Genomic DNA, 16,173 nt, shown 5'->3' on the forward strand with positions numbered 1-16,173 from the left:
TAATGTCTAAGTCATTAAATAATCCTGTGTTAATCTCCACATGTTCCATAAGGGGAAGTTCTATGTGCTCAGTCTGCCAGAACTGTCCTGGTTGGCAGGAACAGCACATCTTCTGAAGAACTCTACAAAGCCACAAAGGGGCCTGACCATACCAGGTGGCTGGGAGTATTCTGCGGCTGGATCCTGCAGTCTTACCCCTATAGTACCCTGTATCTATTCTCATTTGTGTGTCAAGTTCTGGTTAAAGTATGCATTTTGCAGGGACATCTTTTGCTCAGCTTATTCTGTATCCCCCTTCCTTGGTTTGTTCTTCTGCCTGCTCCTTCCTCCTGCTTGAGGATAGCTGGGAGCTTTTGTGGAGAGAGGTTGGTTTTGGTGCAGGTTGAAAAGTGAGTAGGCAAGAGTAGTGAATGAGTCCTTCTGGGGCCGCTGCCTTCCACGCCATCTGAAAATATGAATGCTGGCACATCGCTTCCTTTCCCTTCGGCCTGGAATCAGGCTCGCGCCTCTCGGGCCAGACGGCCAGGCTGCTGGCTCTTAAATCAGCCTGTCTGAAAGTGGCATATCCCCCACCTGCCACACCCCCCACACCCTGCTCGCTAAAGAGCAATAGAGAAGGCAGTGTTGTCTTAACCTGTTAGGAGCTGGAAATAAATCCAGTCTCCTAATTGCTCCTGTAGCCTGAATGTTTGGGCAATGGCACCCTCTAGATGGGCTAGCCCCCTTTGTTTGTTGATCCTCTGTTTCATTCTGCATTAGGCTCCTGCTGGTGCAGCAGGTCCCCAAACTAGAGTCTTGCTTGGGCTGTAAGAGGGGGGTGATGTGGGGAAGTGCCATCATGGCCTGCCCCTTTTCTATAACTTAGATGCCCCCTTGTAAAATGACTTGTGTTTAGCCGGAAGAGGGGTGTAGTGCCCTCTATCAAGTGAGAACCTCTGAAGCTCTCCAGCACTCACTCCCGCTGTATAGTGTCTGCAGTAGCTACCGTTCTTTCCTGCTTTGGCCAGAGCCCCTCTGAGAGTAATGCCCTGACCGGTCTGATTCCATTCCCAGCTCTTTCTCTGCTGTGGTATTGCTTGATCCCAGCCCATGCTGGAACATTACCTTTTGCTGAGCTGAGGCTTACAAGGTAACGAGTTGTTCAACTGAAAGGAGAGGTGAGCAGCCGTGGTAAACTTCCCCACTGTCTGCAGGCTGAGTGCCGGGAAGTGGGGAGAGCATCTTAGTTAAACACCAAAGGACCTGCTGCCTTCAGGCACTTGAATCCTTCCCGGATGGGCATGTTACAAGATGAGCTCTGTACCTGCTTTGGGGGGAAGTCACTCCCACCCCTGGCAAGGGCCCCATGTTGCTGTCTTACTGACTTGGACTAGGATGTGCTCTGCCACAGGCTGCTGGCTGTATGGCCACTTGGCACAAAGTCATTGGGATTACTGCAGCTGCCTAGCCTGCCCAATGAATCGGTCGATGTGAATTGAAAGGGGAGTAGTGGCTGCTCATGTGTGTGCTCCTGGCCAGTCCAGCAGAGCTTTGGGCTGAACTAAACGCCACCAGGAGTGATCCTGAAGTGCAGACTGGGTACTGAAACAACACCGAAGCAAGGCTGTTGACCACTGTCCTATCACCCCCTTAGGGATCCAGCCTGAGGCTGATCCTGCGGCAGTTCTGCAGCTTGCACGCACGGCTGTGTAGGGTGAAACGGTGCTGGGGAAGGCTGACATGGCCCCAGCCCTCTCTGCTCAGACAGGCCCCATCCTCCCTGCAGCTTCAGAGCAGACATCCTGTTTGGCTTGAATCTGAGCCAGTGCCCTGATGAATGCACCTCTTGTCGGCATCCTCCATCTCCTACCATTTCAGCTGGGCCCCTGATATGTTGCTTTGCAAATTAAGGGTAGCGGTGTGTGGCTGGAGAGCTGAGAATGGGATGGGGGAAGGATGGGGCTATGGCTACAGCACAGCTTAACTGGTAAAAGGATGATCACGGAGCCTTGGGGCAAAGGGAAACTAGCTTTTCTCCAAGTCGTGAATCTCTTCCAGCTCCTCTGGTGTCTGGAGGCCAATGAAGTCAAAGGGCCCACGCCTAGGACTCTTTCGTAATCTGCTCTTCTCCTGGAATGAGCTCATTGAATGTGATGTGATCTGCGCTCCTCTGCTTTATAAACAGCCTGCCAGCTATCCCTTCCCTTGGCTCGAACTGCCCTGGGCTCAGCAGAAGAGACAGCACCACCCCTTCTCACTGCACCCACGCTCCAAATGGTTGCTTCCCTTCCCTTCCCTTCCCTTCCTCCAGCAGGGAATAAGACAGCATCTCTGGGGAGAGGGCCGCTCCTCAGCTGCTTTTTCTTTACCCATCCATAGCCACTTCCTGATTTTGCACAGATCCTTGCTCTGCGGCAATGGTGGGGGGAGAGAGGTGCCCTCTAGGTGTGGCGTCTCAGCAACTAAGAAGCTCGTTGCTCCCCATCCTGTCCTATATTTAATCCCCACGCTCGGCTGACACTGCTGCTCTATGGGGCGGGGAGCACGCAGGGCCACGGTGTGCGGTATCACTAGCCCTAACCATGCAGCCATCCCCTGCTTTGGAGATGCTGTTCCACTGTCTGCCTCACGCAGCGTGCCCGGGGCAGAGGGAGGAAGCCCCTCTCCCCAGGTCCTGCTCGGACTCTGCTGTTTCCACGTCAGCCCAGCCAAGCTTTTTGTGCTGGTGAAAAGGGCTGGGAGGCCCTAGCATAGGCAGCAGCCAGGGAGGAACCTGGCTCGGGGAGTGGGGAGAATGGGGAGCTCAGGTGCCATGAGACATTCCATCCTTGGCCTCTCCGGGGAGAAGTGCTGTCAGCACTGCTGGTGGGGGTGTTAGCATCCAGGACCTTCCACTGGCTGTTCCGGATGCAGCCTGTGTCCCTTCTGCTGCACCAGCTCCCCTGGTATTGGTGGAGTGCTATCTGCATCCTTTCCTAGGCACAACCTTTCATCAACCCTTAGAAACGAGAGACCTAGCCTCTTGCTGGCCATAGTTGACAGCCCAGTGACCCATTTATGGGCAGTCCCTCCAATGCCAAGGGACACAAAGCATCCCTGCTGTTCAGCACTTTATTTTCTGTGTACATATTTCAAACAGCGTTTTTTGGGAGTCTCCTGCGGTGATGGACTCTGGTTGTGTTGTCCACCCAGTTGCATGTGATGCTCAGAGCTTTCTTTCCATGGCCAGGGGGCCTGTCCTACTGCTCTCCACCACCCTGCTCTGCTTCCTCAGTTGTATCCACCTGTCCACTAGCGAGGCCTCCATGTACACTGCTGGGGACTGGCAAATATTGGCCTTGGAGATCTGTTTTCCCACTGCCTTGCACCCTTGTAATCCAGGCCAGCAAGCCCCGGCAAAGGCACTTGGCAGCTACTACACTATGCAGGCTGGAGGCAAGCAGGGGAACAGCCGTGGTCCAGGAGTCAGGTGCAGGATGAGGCTAAGTGGTTGTAGTGCTGATTGCCTCTTCCCACCAGCCTGACCCTCTCGTCACCATTCAGTTGCTGCCCTGTCTTCTCTTAGCAGTTTCAGGACATGGCATGGAACAGATCGTTTATGGGTTGCTTTCCCTGATGGACAACGAGCAAAAGGAAATCCTTCCCACGACTCAGGGTGGCAGGTCCTGCTGCCTTGCTGGAGTTTGGATGGCTGAGGACCACACGTGGAGGTACACACCCAGAGTTTATCATCACAAGGGATCATGCAACCAATGCTACAGTAGGAGGGTGGGGCTTGGGTTAGATGGCCACCTCTAGTCCTATCATATACGAAACCAGCGCGGGGATCTGCTCTATAGAGCTGTGTCTTCAGCCTCAACCCGGGGCCCGAAAAGCTTCTCAGCTGTAGCTTTGCCATCATATTTGGGCAGGTTGCCACCAAAATCGGCTGGCAGGATGTCAGCATCGATCTCCTGGTAGAAAGACTCCAGCTCCTCCCCATGCACAAAGACCTGGAGTAAGAGGGGAAGGAGGGACACAGCAATGTGCTCAGGGGCTTCCAGACACACACACAGAGGAGCACATCCTCCTAGAGAGCATGCCACAGCCCTGAGAAAGCCGGAGGATGCCTGAATCACTGGTTGGCTGGCATTAGAACCTTCTCAGACTAACCAGAGCTGGGCACAGGGCTCTTCCGTGGGGGGCACTGCAGGTTCATCTTCCCAGCTGCTCCCCACATGAAACGGCAGCGGGGGTGATCTTAGGACTGGGATCCACCAGGGCATGGTAAGCAAAAGGCAGGGAGTAGGTTTTCTCTCCCCCCCCCCCCCCCAGTCCTCTATGTTCAGCCCATTTTCCTATGGGGGCCTGTCTCTGTGCATAGCTGCCAGCTCCTGCGCCCTGCCATCGCTAGTTAGCCCTTAGTAACACCTGACTACGGGCAACACAGCCACCCTACAACTCAATGGGAGGTCAATAAACGAGGCTGGCACCAGCAGAGTCTGCCCAGGAGCAGGGAAGCCACTGGCCAGAGAAGCTGAAGGCATCACTTTATCCCCTGAGTTTTCTTTGCTTTGTCTTGATTTGGATCAGAGCCTTCGTGTTCCCCGGCCCCACCGCCTGCTGCCTCTGCAAGGACAGTTCATACTGGCCCTTCCCACACACTCACCCTCTCCAGCAGTTTGCTTTTCAGGAAAGGTTTGACCACGTTGTAGGTGGTGGTGAAATACCAAGGCTGATGGATGAAGTGAACAGCCTTGAACCGAGCTGGGAAAGAGTCCTGCAGATCCCAAACCCAGACACAAAGTGTCACCAAGGCAGCATGTGCATAGTGAGAAAGCAGCACACAGGAGGGGGAAGACAGCGTGACACAGGTGGAAAAAGTCACCAGAGATGGGCTATTTCTCTCCTCCTTTTCCCATCACCCTGGGCCCTGTTCAAACCCCACTTCTTGCATCCATCTTGAGGGCCCTTTTGTGTTACCCTACTGGTGAGGGCTGTGCATCCACTTTTGCCAACGTGCAAAGCCAGTTACATTCCAGGGCATTGCCAGGGCAGCAATAGCACCTCCAGGGCAACTCGCTGTTCCCAGTCCCCAGGAGAAATACCTCTACAATCAAGGGCTCCTGGCAGGTCTGAGCTGGGAGCATGGTGGGGATGGGCCTCGTGCGCGTGACATTACGTCGGCCAGTGAATACTGTGCGGGGATGGTGACTTGACTTTCAGAAGTAACTTTTTGGTGGGGCTGGGGGGCGTGGGAAGACAGTCTTGCAGAATGATGCCAACCAAACTTGCACTGCCAAGCAGGGCAAAGAGTGGCCCAGGGAATGCCCCATCTGCTCGGTGGAGCTGCATCGTCACAAGAATGATGAACTTCTAACGAACCCCCTGATTAGGGTACCATTTCTGGCTGGAGCTTCTCTCGGCAAGGTGCTGCTTTTAGCAACGATGTTTGCATCAGCCACCGAGCCTTGGCTACCCAGTATAATCCCTGGAGGGAGCTAGTCCTGAGAGCTCCAGTACAGATCTTACCAGTACAGTAGTGCCCATGTATGCAGAGGCATGTTCTATAACTAAAATACCTTAGTGCTGCTATCCTTGGTTTATCTCCTCCCTGGGCCAGTCTGATCCCAGGTGAACACATCATGGCCCTGCAGATTCCCCAGGGTTTGTTTGCCACTGCTTTGAGTCCCATCTCCTATGGGGGACCTAAGCCTGTGTCCCTCTCTCGTTGTCTACTTGGGGACAGCAGAAGAATAGTTTCACCTGCAGCATATCCACCATCTTCTTGAGTTCGGATGGTTTGATGCCAGATGCCTGCTGCATGGTGAAGCCTTTGAAGTTCTCAATAATGCAGAGTCCATTGATTTGGGTCTCTTCGTTTTCCAGCAGCTTCTCTAAGATAACACAATATGCACGAAGAATCTGAGCCAGAGGAAGAGAGATGGAGGTCATTAACATGCAAATGCAAGGGCCTGGCCAGGTCCAGCCATTATGGACCCCTACCCTATTTCCCCAGAGTCAGAGCGTTTAGCCCTAGGGTCCTGCCCAAGTTCCAGTTCTGCCAATTACATTCTGCCTGCCTGAATTCTCCTGGTTTCTTCCTCACTTTTTATCTGCAACATTATGCATTGTTGCTGTGTTCTGTTAAACAACTGCCCTATTCCACACCAGATGCCAGTGCATTTCAGTGCTGCATGAGTGATCCCCATATACACAGGGCTAAATTAAGAGATGAGTCGCAGAAGAGGTACCATACGAACAGAGGGGGTCAACAGAATGTGTAAGTCAGTGGTTCTCAATCAGGGGTACACAGAGATCTTCTAGGCGGCACATCAACTCATCTAGATATTTGCCTAGTTTTACAGCAGGCTAAATAGAAAGCACTAACAAAGTCAGTACAAACTTAAAATTTCATACAATGACTTGTTTATATGGCTCTATGTACTATACACTGAAATGTAAATACAATATTTATATTCCAATGGATTTATTTTATAAGGATATGGTAAAAGTAAGGAAATCAGCAATTTTAGTAATAGTGTGCTGGGAAACTTTTGTATTTCTATGTCTGATTTTGTAAGCATGTAGTTTAAGTGAGATGAAACTTGGGGGTACGCATGACAAATCAGGCTCCTGAAAGGGGTACGGTAGTCTGGAAAGGTTGAGAGTCACTGGTGTAAGTTACACCAATGCAGATGCCTCTCACCTGCTAGGTGTCCTTGGACAGGTCCCTTCCCAGCTCTGTATAACAGGGATATCAGGCATGACTTGGCTTTGTAAAGTGTTCTGGGATCTGCTGTTGAAAAATGCTATCTGAATTCTAAGTGGTGTTCACATTGTGACACCCACTTCTCATGGCCTGGGGAGTGTTTGGGATTCCCTTGGGCTGGAACGTGCTCTATCCATGCAAGCAGAGATTCATGGGATATTACTAACATCAAGCTTAGGGGAAAAAGCTTTTCTTAAACCTTATGCCCAGAGTGGGAGGGATGGGACTCTTGCTCAAATGCTGGGGGAAGGAGGAGCCTGGGAACAGCAGGGCTGAGCTGACCTCATCAAAGGTGATCTCCTCATAGTCCCAGTTCTCAATGTTGAAGAGCATCACAACTCGGCCATATTTGTCCCGGCTGGCTAGGATGCCAGGGTAGCCAGCCTCGATGGTGCTGCGCACGGCCTCGGATGTCAGATTATCGAAGAGCTCCGGGTACTGCTGGCGGAAGTTTACATAGCCTGGAGTCAGCGAGAGAGAGTGTATGCCAAGGTCTGGAACGAGAACAAATTCCCTTCCCCGATGCCAGGGCCAGGAGCAGGCCCTGCCCCCAAGGATCTTGCATGGCGATGAGTGCAAGGCTAGGGAATCTGGTTCCAGGTGCTGCTGGATCTTGTGTGTTCCTGATGCAGAATAAGGTATGGCTTGTGGGAACTTTGGACTGCACAAAGGCTGATGCCCTGAGCTCCGGTCAGGCCTGGTTCGTGTCTGCCACAAGAGGGCAGAGCCCCCAACCTCCCTGCACAAGTGAATGGTACTCCACAGAGCAAAGCCCTGCCCCAGGTGGGCATCTACCAGCTGTGCTCAGGCCAGTGCCAGGCTCCCCTCAGACATGGTTCAGAAGTGCCCCCCAGCACAGAACATTACCCTTCTGTCCTATTTGGTACCCAAGGATCGGAAGGAACCCAGTTTGAGGCCAGCACAGCTGAAAACCTGCTCCTGCCTGGCATGTCACAGCTCTCTCCCACTGGGAGCCACAGTTGTTCTTCGCTGGTACCACCACAGTACCCCTCCTATCCCTATCTGACACTGCCATGTACCCCCTCAGTTTCGGGAGCACAAGCAGTGATTTTGATGGTGTACATGGTTTCCTTCCTCCCGTAGGTGGGTGGCTCTCCGCACTCTCCTATAGCCAACCCCACCCCCAGCCCCACTTTCCTTAGCACCCTGTAGCCATTAAAGGCTGATAGGAATGAAATGAGGAAACTCACCCTGGGAAAATGCAAATAGACAAAACGCCTCCTTTGCCGGCAGCTTCTGCTCATCAACTAAGCCAGCGCCACTAATTAGGGCCTTGTTATCCCTGACCCAGAAACAAAGGAGCTTACAGCCAGAGCCAAGCCAAGTCCAGGGGCTGGTGGCCACCTCAGTGTGGGGCCACCTTTCCATCTCCCCTTTCCTCCTCAACCTATCTCGGCCGGGTCAGGCCGCAGAGATGCCTCAGTCGCCACTGCCTGGGGGAAACCTAGGGCACGGGCTTACAGAGGAGCTGAACACCTCCCTGCTCCTGCCTGTCCCACACTTGCCCCACCTGCTCCTCTGGCATCACCTGCTTACCCCACAGCCTTCAGTCCTTTCCCCTGCCTCTTATTCTCTCCCCTTATATGGTTCTTACACCTGGACTCTGGCAGCAACTGCATACACTGGGGCAAATGACTCCAGGGTCCCCACCCCCATCCTAAGAGAGTTGCAGGACGTCAGCCCCACTCTGCACAGTGAGAGATGGTGGAGATGGTTGCTGCATGGAGCCTTATGTCTTACGTGACAGCAGGCCTGGCAGGGGGACATAAGATGCTGTTGATGCAAGAAAGCTAGGGGTCTGCCCACAGGAGCAGGGGTGTTTTGCCCCCAGCTGGGGGCCTGGGGGGGGGTAGTGGAGAGGAAGAGAATGCTCCACCTTTCAGTAGCTCGTAAGCTCTGTTGACGTCGAACTTGCGGGCGCGGATGAAGCGGATGAAGAAGGAGTCATCCTTTCCGTTCACCTTCTCTGCCACTACCTTGCACACCTCTTCGCCTCCGCCAGCTCTCTCGCGCACCATCTCCCGGAGCTCCTTCACAGCCGACTCCCGCTTCTCCTCCGTCTCGTTCAGCTCGTCCTTCGCCTAGGGAGACAGCCACCGGCCTCAGCAGTAGCGGTGCTTGGAGGGAACGAGGTGCCAGAATGCAGAGCCTCCTGCCTCCAAAGTGCAGGCCCCTGCTGGTGACCTCATGTGCCATTTACTGCTGCTTTCCTGGCCCCCAGAGTCTGCCACTGCAAGTGCAGGAGAGATGAGGCCTGCCAGCCTGGGCAGTCACCCTAGGCTCAGGGGCTCTGTCAGTGCCCTGGCCTCCAGGCCTCCCATCAGGGACTGGCCCCATCCTTACCTGATTAGCAGCAGCTGTAAGAGGAGATGGCTTAGGGCCCTGGGGGACCAAGGGGCAGTTTTAGGTTTGACAGGAGTGAGGCACTATGTTCCTGCTCATGAAATGGATAACTGGCCGCAGCTAGGCAGAGCAGAGTGGGGCTGTGCAGACCCTCCCCTTGCTGCTCTGTGAATGCCCTTCTGATTAACCTAATCTAGTTAAGGGGTTGCCATGGTACCTCAGTCCTGTCCTAAAGCACCCTGGCAGCCCCACATCTCTGCTCACTTCTGACTGCTACCAGTCCTGGGACTGCACCTAGCTCTGCCGATGGACCTCGCAGCCTGCCCCGCAGCCCCCCCTCTTTTGCTCCTCCTCCATCTTAGGCATCATCAGATCCCCTCAAGGGGCACAGAGAGGCCAGTTCCCCATTTGCCTGTTACCCCTCACTGGTTAGAGCAGTGTTGCCCTCCAGCCCTGCAGACCTTGGCTCTGTTTGGGGGTGGAGGATTTGGGACAGTGTCTCTGCCTTGTTTGGCAGATTCCATGTCATCACCTGGCCTGTTACCTGTGGGTTGGCCTGTGACCTGCTGGCCACATCACTCCTCGAGTCCCAGATTATAGAGGGAGGCAGCTATGCCGGTGTCACGGGGGGGCGGGGAGGGGCTCAGTGTCCTGTCTCTCATCCTTTAAATGAGGCTCTTGGAGGGATTTCCTCTGAGATGAGAGCAGATTAATCCCCTTCCTCACTTCACAGGAGGGGACACATCCCACGCTCCAGAATGAAGCTTTATCCCCCTTCTCTATCCCACCTCCCCCCTGCTTCCTCAAGGCTGAGACTTAGCCACCGGCTTCCCCCATACACTTGGCCCCTCCTATCTCACTACTTGATGGGTTCATTTGTGGGGGGCAGCCTTTTCACACTCCCCTGGAAACACCGCAAAGGGATGGCAAGCATGCCCTGGCAGGGACAGGGTTAAAGCACCTCCCCAGGCAGCCATCTCTCCCTGCACTCTGCTAGCCAGCAGGGACTCTTGGCAAGGAGCCCAAGAAGCCTCATTAGCGGGTAGCCCAGTGGCACAGGGGTGGGCTACAAGCCCCAGAGGCAGAGGCTGCTATGCAAATATACTGTATGCAGTGAGGCCAGCCGGAGAAAGGCACTCTCTGCCCCGGCTGGGTGCTCAGTGGTATCCAGTAGCTAGCACGGTCAGCTGCACACGTCGTGCTGGGGAATGACTAGGGTCTTGTCTGAGTAATGGGAGCAATGTGGGGCTGGGAATGCGGGTAGGTTGCAGGGGACGATGAGCAGGGGCAGAGGTTCAGCCTCTGATGGCTCAAAGGAGAATCTGTCTTGTTCCCATCTCTTTGGTACCTCCTGTCCCCTCACACGCTCCCCCCGGTGTGTGACCTCCCCTGGTCCTGGTTCCCCTGGGCCCTCTCCCAGGCTGTGGCCAGCACCCCAGGCTCTCACCTTCTGCATGGTGTGTGGGGGGACTTTGTCACATTTTCCGAAGACGGGGCCATGGTCCTTAGTGGTGAGTCGCTCGAGTTTGGTGCGAAGGGCCTGCTCCTCCTCGGAGACGATCCGGAACGTTCCAGTCTGGGAGCAAAACCACAGCTAGATGAGAACGCCTCGCGAGGCTGGCCGTATAAAGTGCCCCTGGCCCTGCCTCGTCCAGGCCCGGGATGGGTCTGAGCATGCAGTGAGCCCTGAGAGCAGAGATGCCTACTGTGCCCAAGGCAACGTCCTGAGATGCCAGCTCCCTGCGCTGACTTACCCAGCAAAGGTAACAGGGTTGGCACTGGGGTCAGGAGGGGGAAGGCTCCCTTGGGCTGGGGGAGGTAATGGGGTCTGTGTTGGGGGAGGGTTCCCTTGGGCTGGGGGAGATAATGGGGTCTGTGTTGGGGTCAGGCTTCCTCAGACTGTGAAGAGTGGCAGGGCTCAGTTCTGGTTTAGATGGGGAAAGAGGTCGTGATTGGACCTGTATAATGGTTGGACAGGGAGAGGGGTCCCTCTGTCAGTGTGTGTGGGCTGACAGGGGAAATTTTAGTTTATTTTTGAAGGAAGCCTTCAAGCCTATGAAATTGGCAAATGCCTGCAACACTGTGCACACCCCCCTTGTTTGCACATGCGATTACCCGGGCAAACGGCATGGCTGGATTTTGTGGGTGCCACTGAGGAAGCCCTGAGGAAACATGGTCCTTGCTGTCTCACTAGCGGCCACAGGAGTGCACAGGTCAATGGGAGCTGCTCAGAGAGATGTGGTAGTGCTGCTGCCCCAAGAGCGGCCCCTTCTGTCCTCTCTCAGCTCTGTGGAAAATGGGCGGGGCGGTCCTTACTGTTAGCTTGAGAAGCAGAAGGTGCTGGTGACACCCCAGGAAGTGTGGGGGAGAGGGAGGCAGGAGGACGGGAGAAGTGATGGGGGGTGGGGGAGAGTTGAGAGTTACGGCTGGAGCTGTCGGCTGTAAAGCAGGAAAAGAAATGGACCCAGAAGACACCTAGGCAGACAGCACGTTCATGCACAGTGGATCTGATTCAGTCACTGCAGCGGGATGCCAGCCACTGGGATTTTTCCAGCCTGCTGGATATTGCACTCCACCGCACTAAGACATTTTCATAGCTTCCATTGGATGTGAGCTTGGGTTCAGCCACCAGTGGTGCAGTGAACACCATGTACATACCTGCATGGCAAGCCACTAGATCACTGCCCTGACCGTTCAAACTAGCATCAGTCTGCATGCATGCCCATTAATATCGATGCTGATCCAACCCGAGCACTAACCTGGGACCCCCGCCCCCCACCTGCTGGCTAAGGAGCTGGAGAGTCAGGTTTCTGTGCACATCAGCTGGGCCTGGCGCTGGATAGGGAATGTTGACAGCCCAGCTGGCTTCCCCTAGCTCTGTGAGTGAACGGAGAGCAAGGGCCCCTTCTCAGTCCGAGTTCCCTGGTAGCACAGCTGAGGAGGGGACAGCGCGGTGCTGAGCAAAGGGAATACTCACCATTGCAGACATCCTGCTTCCTTATCGTCCTCGGGACACTGAAAGAGACCAGGAAGAATCCCACATTAACACTAGCTGGAGAAGCATTTCCAAAGCTTTCCCCAGCCCAGCGTCTGCCCCGGATAACAGCCAGGAAGTTGTGCCCGGCTCTGACATCACCTGTCTGCTGTTCAGCTTCACGGGAGTCAAGAGAAGGGGTGGAGAATTTGTCTGGTGATGAGATATAAATGGGATTCCCCACCTCCCCCCGTCAGTTAGTTCAGGTGATGATTAATGCCACCTTCTGCCCATGGAACTCAAGGGTTGTTTATAAACATGAAGGTTAATATTTGCCAAAGTAGCCTTAGAATTTAGGTGTCCTTCTTCAGACTCCTTGGGCCTGATCCTTTAGGGATGCTGAGGACGCACAGCTCCTACCAGGGGTTTTGGTGTGCTCTGAGCAATAAGGAGGTCCCAAAGGGCATTCCCACAGACCCGATGAACTCAGTCCGTCTTGTTCCATCTTGTTCTTTCGTGCAAGACAGAAACAACTCGTTCCATTGTGGTCAGGAAGCAGAGGGAGGGATTCCAGGCAGCACAGCTGGTACCAATGTAGGCAACCAGCTGAGAATTCCGGCTGGCAGCCGGTCCATGAAAGATCTGGTGAGAAAAGGGCTCTGGAATACGCTAAGTCAGAGGCACCTGACAAAGGTCAGACAGTCATCCCAGGTGGGTTTCTGATGGAGACTTCACACAGCTCTGTGGTGCTTCCAGAAAGCTAGAAGAGTCTTTCCAGGGTGGCCCAGTGGATTGTTTTGTGCTGCCAGCATTGCCTCGTAAGGTTGGTCAATTCCCAGGAAGGTAGCGGCTGTGTGAGTGAGGTACCGTCCCTCTTCTAATTCTCTTTACTTGACTCCATGGCTCTCTGCTCCCTAATACGAGGGTTACAGCTGGTCCGCAAGAGTCTTTGCAGGGGCATGAAGAGGAATACACAGAACACTCCTCCTTGTAATCTGAGGCAATATCTTGAGTTCATGCTCTTGATGTGGGAGCAGCTCCCCAGATCTGCCTGAAGTTTCATTAAGAGCAACAATACCTTCTATTTCTATCAAGCTCTTAACCCCAAAGGATCCCAGCATGCTTTCCAAACTATGGACCTAGTTCCTAACTTCACTGGGGTTGCACAAGTATAATTGGGAGAAGAATTTGCCCGTCTAGGAATCATTTCACACACCCCATTGACATGCATGTATTCCAGTCCCGGGGTACCCTACCCAGTGCTGACAATGCACTTGGATCCTGAACTGCAGGCCCCCTGCTATTCCTGTCCTGAGCGCTGCACTCTGCTCTGTGTTTGGACCTCAAACCACTGGACAGCAAAACAATGTAGCATTTCTTCCATGCAAGATCCACTCCTTCAGGTAGAGGTTCCTCAGTTCTCTGACAGGTAGATGCATCTGTTCCCCCTTATTGCACAAATGCCTGCTGTGTGGGATCTTGTTTAAATGCATCAGACAGCAAATAATTCTCCTTCATCAACTCCCACCCACAGACAGTAAGACTCCTTTCATTATGCTTGCTGTCAAGGCTCCTGTTCCCTCTTGGAGGTGGGTGGATGTTTCTGCTTGACTCGCCATTCAAGTCCTCTTTGGAAAGTCAGATCCATTCCCACAGCAGGATCAGAGGAGGCGTCACTGAGGCTATCATATGGGCTGGCCAGAACCAGCCGGGAGAGATCTGAACAGACAAACAGACCCTCCCTCCTCAGAGCCCAAATGCCCTGTTCCCAAAGCTCCCAGGAGCAGTTGCAGGTAACTCAGGCACTAGTCAGAAGTCTGGATGGGCAGCCACTAAAGGTGGCTGTTTGTCACAACGGGGAGGATGAACTGCATACACAGAGGTCCTCCAACAAGATCCTCTGAGCAGCATCTGCTCCAGGAGGGAGACTGGCAGGTTGGCAGCAGCACTGCATGGGGCTTTCAGTCCTGCAAGACCCCCAGCCCCTGCTGTCAGTGAAATCAGTCTCTCTAGAGCTGTTTAGCTCAAACCCACTCAGTCCATTATAGTGGTTTCCCCCTGCCTGTCGTCTATCAGGCTGGGAAGGGAAGGGAGGGAAGCCAGTCTTTCTTGGGGCATTTCAGAGTAGGACTGGACTAAGCCCTAAAGGACTGGCTGTAGGGCACAATCCTGTTTTGGCCCCCCTAGTTTAACATCTCAGTTACTACGAACCTGAGCCGCAGAGTCCCCAGTACTCACCGGGGAGACGTGAGAAGCCAAACCGTCCCGGAGGGGTCAGCGTGTGCAGCTGGGGGGCACTGGAGCGGAGACCTGACACAGACGGCGAGGGAGCGAGCAGGGCCGGAATGGAGCACGGGGAAACCCAGGCGAAAGCTTTGTAGAGTCACCGGGTTGGGATTAGGCCGTCACAAGGCATCACTCACAGCGGCTTTTTAATTAAGTCGGCACAAAACAGGCAAGAGACCCCATTAAAAAATTACAAAAGGCAGACGAGGAGTGGGAGGGGGGCGCAAATGGCCTCTTGGCAGGCGGGGGGAGACGGGGGAGCCAGTGGAATCCTGGGCCGATTAGTGAACTATAAAAGCTTCTTATTGTATAAGCGGGCCTTGCTCATTAGCGTTCTGCGGTGTGGAAAGCGGAGTGAGGGGCAGAGGAAGTGGGCAGAGTGCCACTCCCCGCTCCTGGAAAAACGCCCTCTGTGTCCTCAAATGCAGAGAGATGTGGCTGCATAGCAGCAATCACTGAACGGAGGCTAAAGGGGCTGAGTGGGAGGGATGGAGAGAGGGCAGGACCCTGGTGATATCCTCCAGCCTCTGGCTCAGCCCCACTCCTGCTCAGGTGCTCAGGGGGTAAAGGCAATTGGCAAGGCCAGGTCGCTCCCACGCCCTGCCCCTGGACTCACACATGCATTGGCTGTTAGAATTTGTGAGTGAATTTGATTATGAAAGCATGAGGAGCCGGCCCCAGGAACAAAACTAGGCAGAGTGCAGGCAGGTGCTGGGCAGCCCTCCCCACGCAGCTCTGTGGTTCCTCCATCCCCACCTGCACACCTCTTGCTGGTCCAGCCCCGGGTTCCCACATGCACAGCTCTGTCAATGTACCTCACCTGCAGCATCCAACCTCCACCCCTGAGGCCTCTGCTGGGCAGCTGTGTGTCTGCCAGTGAAGATGAGCAAGGCACAGCTGCTGTGTGGTGTTTATTTCTTTTTCAAATTAAAATGTGGTAAGAATTTGTAACTTACCCTGATGCAAACATAGAGCATGAACTGTGGATGCAGCCCTTCCCTCTCAGTGAGACTTACAATGCAGGCACCGAGTTAGTAATTACCAAACACCCCAGCCTTGGTGCACAATGACGCTGAGATACAAGTCTATAATTGTAACAGACGCAACCTTTAATGATGTTCACTGCCAAAGGCAAGGCAGTAACAATCCCCACAGGGAGGAGGCAATCTAACCCCAACTGGACAAAGAGAGGCCACCAGGGTAAATACACTCAGCCCCAGATTGTATCTGGGGATCTCAGGTAAAGGGTCTTAGTAGTAACCTTTGGAACCTGAAATCTATCCACTAAAAGAGGACGTTGGAACCTCTTCCAAATGTGTAGAAATGCGAAGAGGGAAGAGTCCAGATTCCTTGCTTGGATAACTCAGCTGACTTCAGGGAGGCATTGGGCCCAGGGTAGACTGGATAATGGCTCCTCGCCACCCGCTTTGTTCCATTGGACAAAGGTAACCTTCTTGGACTTGTTCACGTCTAAAAGGGCCTCCTGGATTCTAGTGCATTTGGGCTGCAGTGGGTTCCTCTCCCATGCACAGGCTTTAGTTTTTAACTATGAAGGGGTGGGCCCTCCTTTTTCTTGTGTTGTCAGACTTGCCAGCCAGATACATTGACCAAGAATTCCAAGTCCTGTCCAAGATCTTGCTGTAAAACGAAGCCTATTCTGGTTTGACTCTCAATCCCAAATGGCAGCCCCCTGGGACCTTCCCAAGGACAATTCACTAACATATCCATGCTGGTGGGATGTTTCTGGCCCATGTCAAAAGCTGTAGGGTGCATTGTGGAGCTGACTGAATTCCAGCATGCCATGGGCATGGCCTGTTGT

At 53.9% G+C, this 16,173-nt stretch overlaps 1 protein-coding gene across 2 annotated transcripts; it reads right to left on the reverse strand.

Annotated features, from left to right (window-relative positions):
• Positions 1-3,627: 3,627 nt before the first annotated feature.
• On the reverse strand, positions 3,628-14,691 carry RLBP1 (retinaldehyde binding protein 1). 2 transcript variants are annotated; one of them, XM_067555673.1, is made up of 8 exons: positions 14,307-14,691; positions 12,072-12,109; positions 10,542-10,670; positions 8,628-8,832; positions 7,013-7,191; positions 5,725-5,883; positions 4,628-4,738; positions 3,628-3,971 (listed from the first exon to the last, which is right to left on the reverse strand). In XM_067555673.1, the coding sequence occupies exons 2-8, from the start codon at positions 12,081-12,083 to the stop codon at positions 3,813-3,815; spliced, it is 954 nt and encodes a 317-aa protein (XP_067411774.1). In that variant the 5' UTR covers positions 12,084-12,109; positions 14,307-14,691; the 3' UTR covers positions 3,628-3,812. The 2 variants fall into 2 exon arrangements, with proteins under 2 accessions (XP_067411774.1, XP_067411775.1); XM_067555674.1 differs by lacking the exon at positions 14,307-14,691 and having other exon boundaries at positions 12,072-12,145.
• Between the last annotated feature and the right edge of the window lie 1,482 nt (positions 14,692-16,173).

Source organism: Emydura macquarii, unplaced genomic scaffold (assembly GCF_026122565.2).
Source record: "Emydura macquarii macquarii isolate MOO-44397 ecotype Brisbane River unplaced genomic scaffold, CSIRO-AGI_Emac_v2 contig_1644, whole genome shotgun sequence".
Taxonomy (NCBI): Eukaryota; Metazoa; Chordata; order Testudines; family Chelidae; genus Emydura; species Emydura macquarii.

Excerpts from the sequence above, each read along its gene's own strand:
- RLBP1 (XM_067555673.1), bottom strand. Across the intron at positions 8,833-10,541 it reads CCCCACACACCATGCAGAAG|GCGAAGGACGAGCTGAACGA; the intron begins GTGAGAGCCTGG and ends CTGTCTCCCTAG. Across the intron at positions 5,884-7,012 it reads AGGAGATCACCTTTGATGAG|ATTCTTCGTGCATATTGTGT; the intron begins GTCAGCTCAGCC and ends CCTCTGGCTCAG.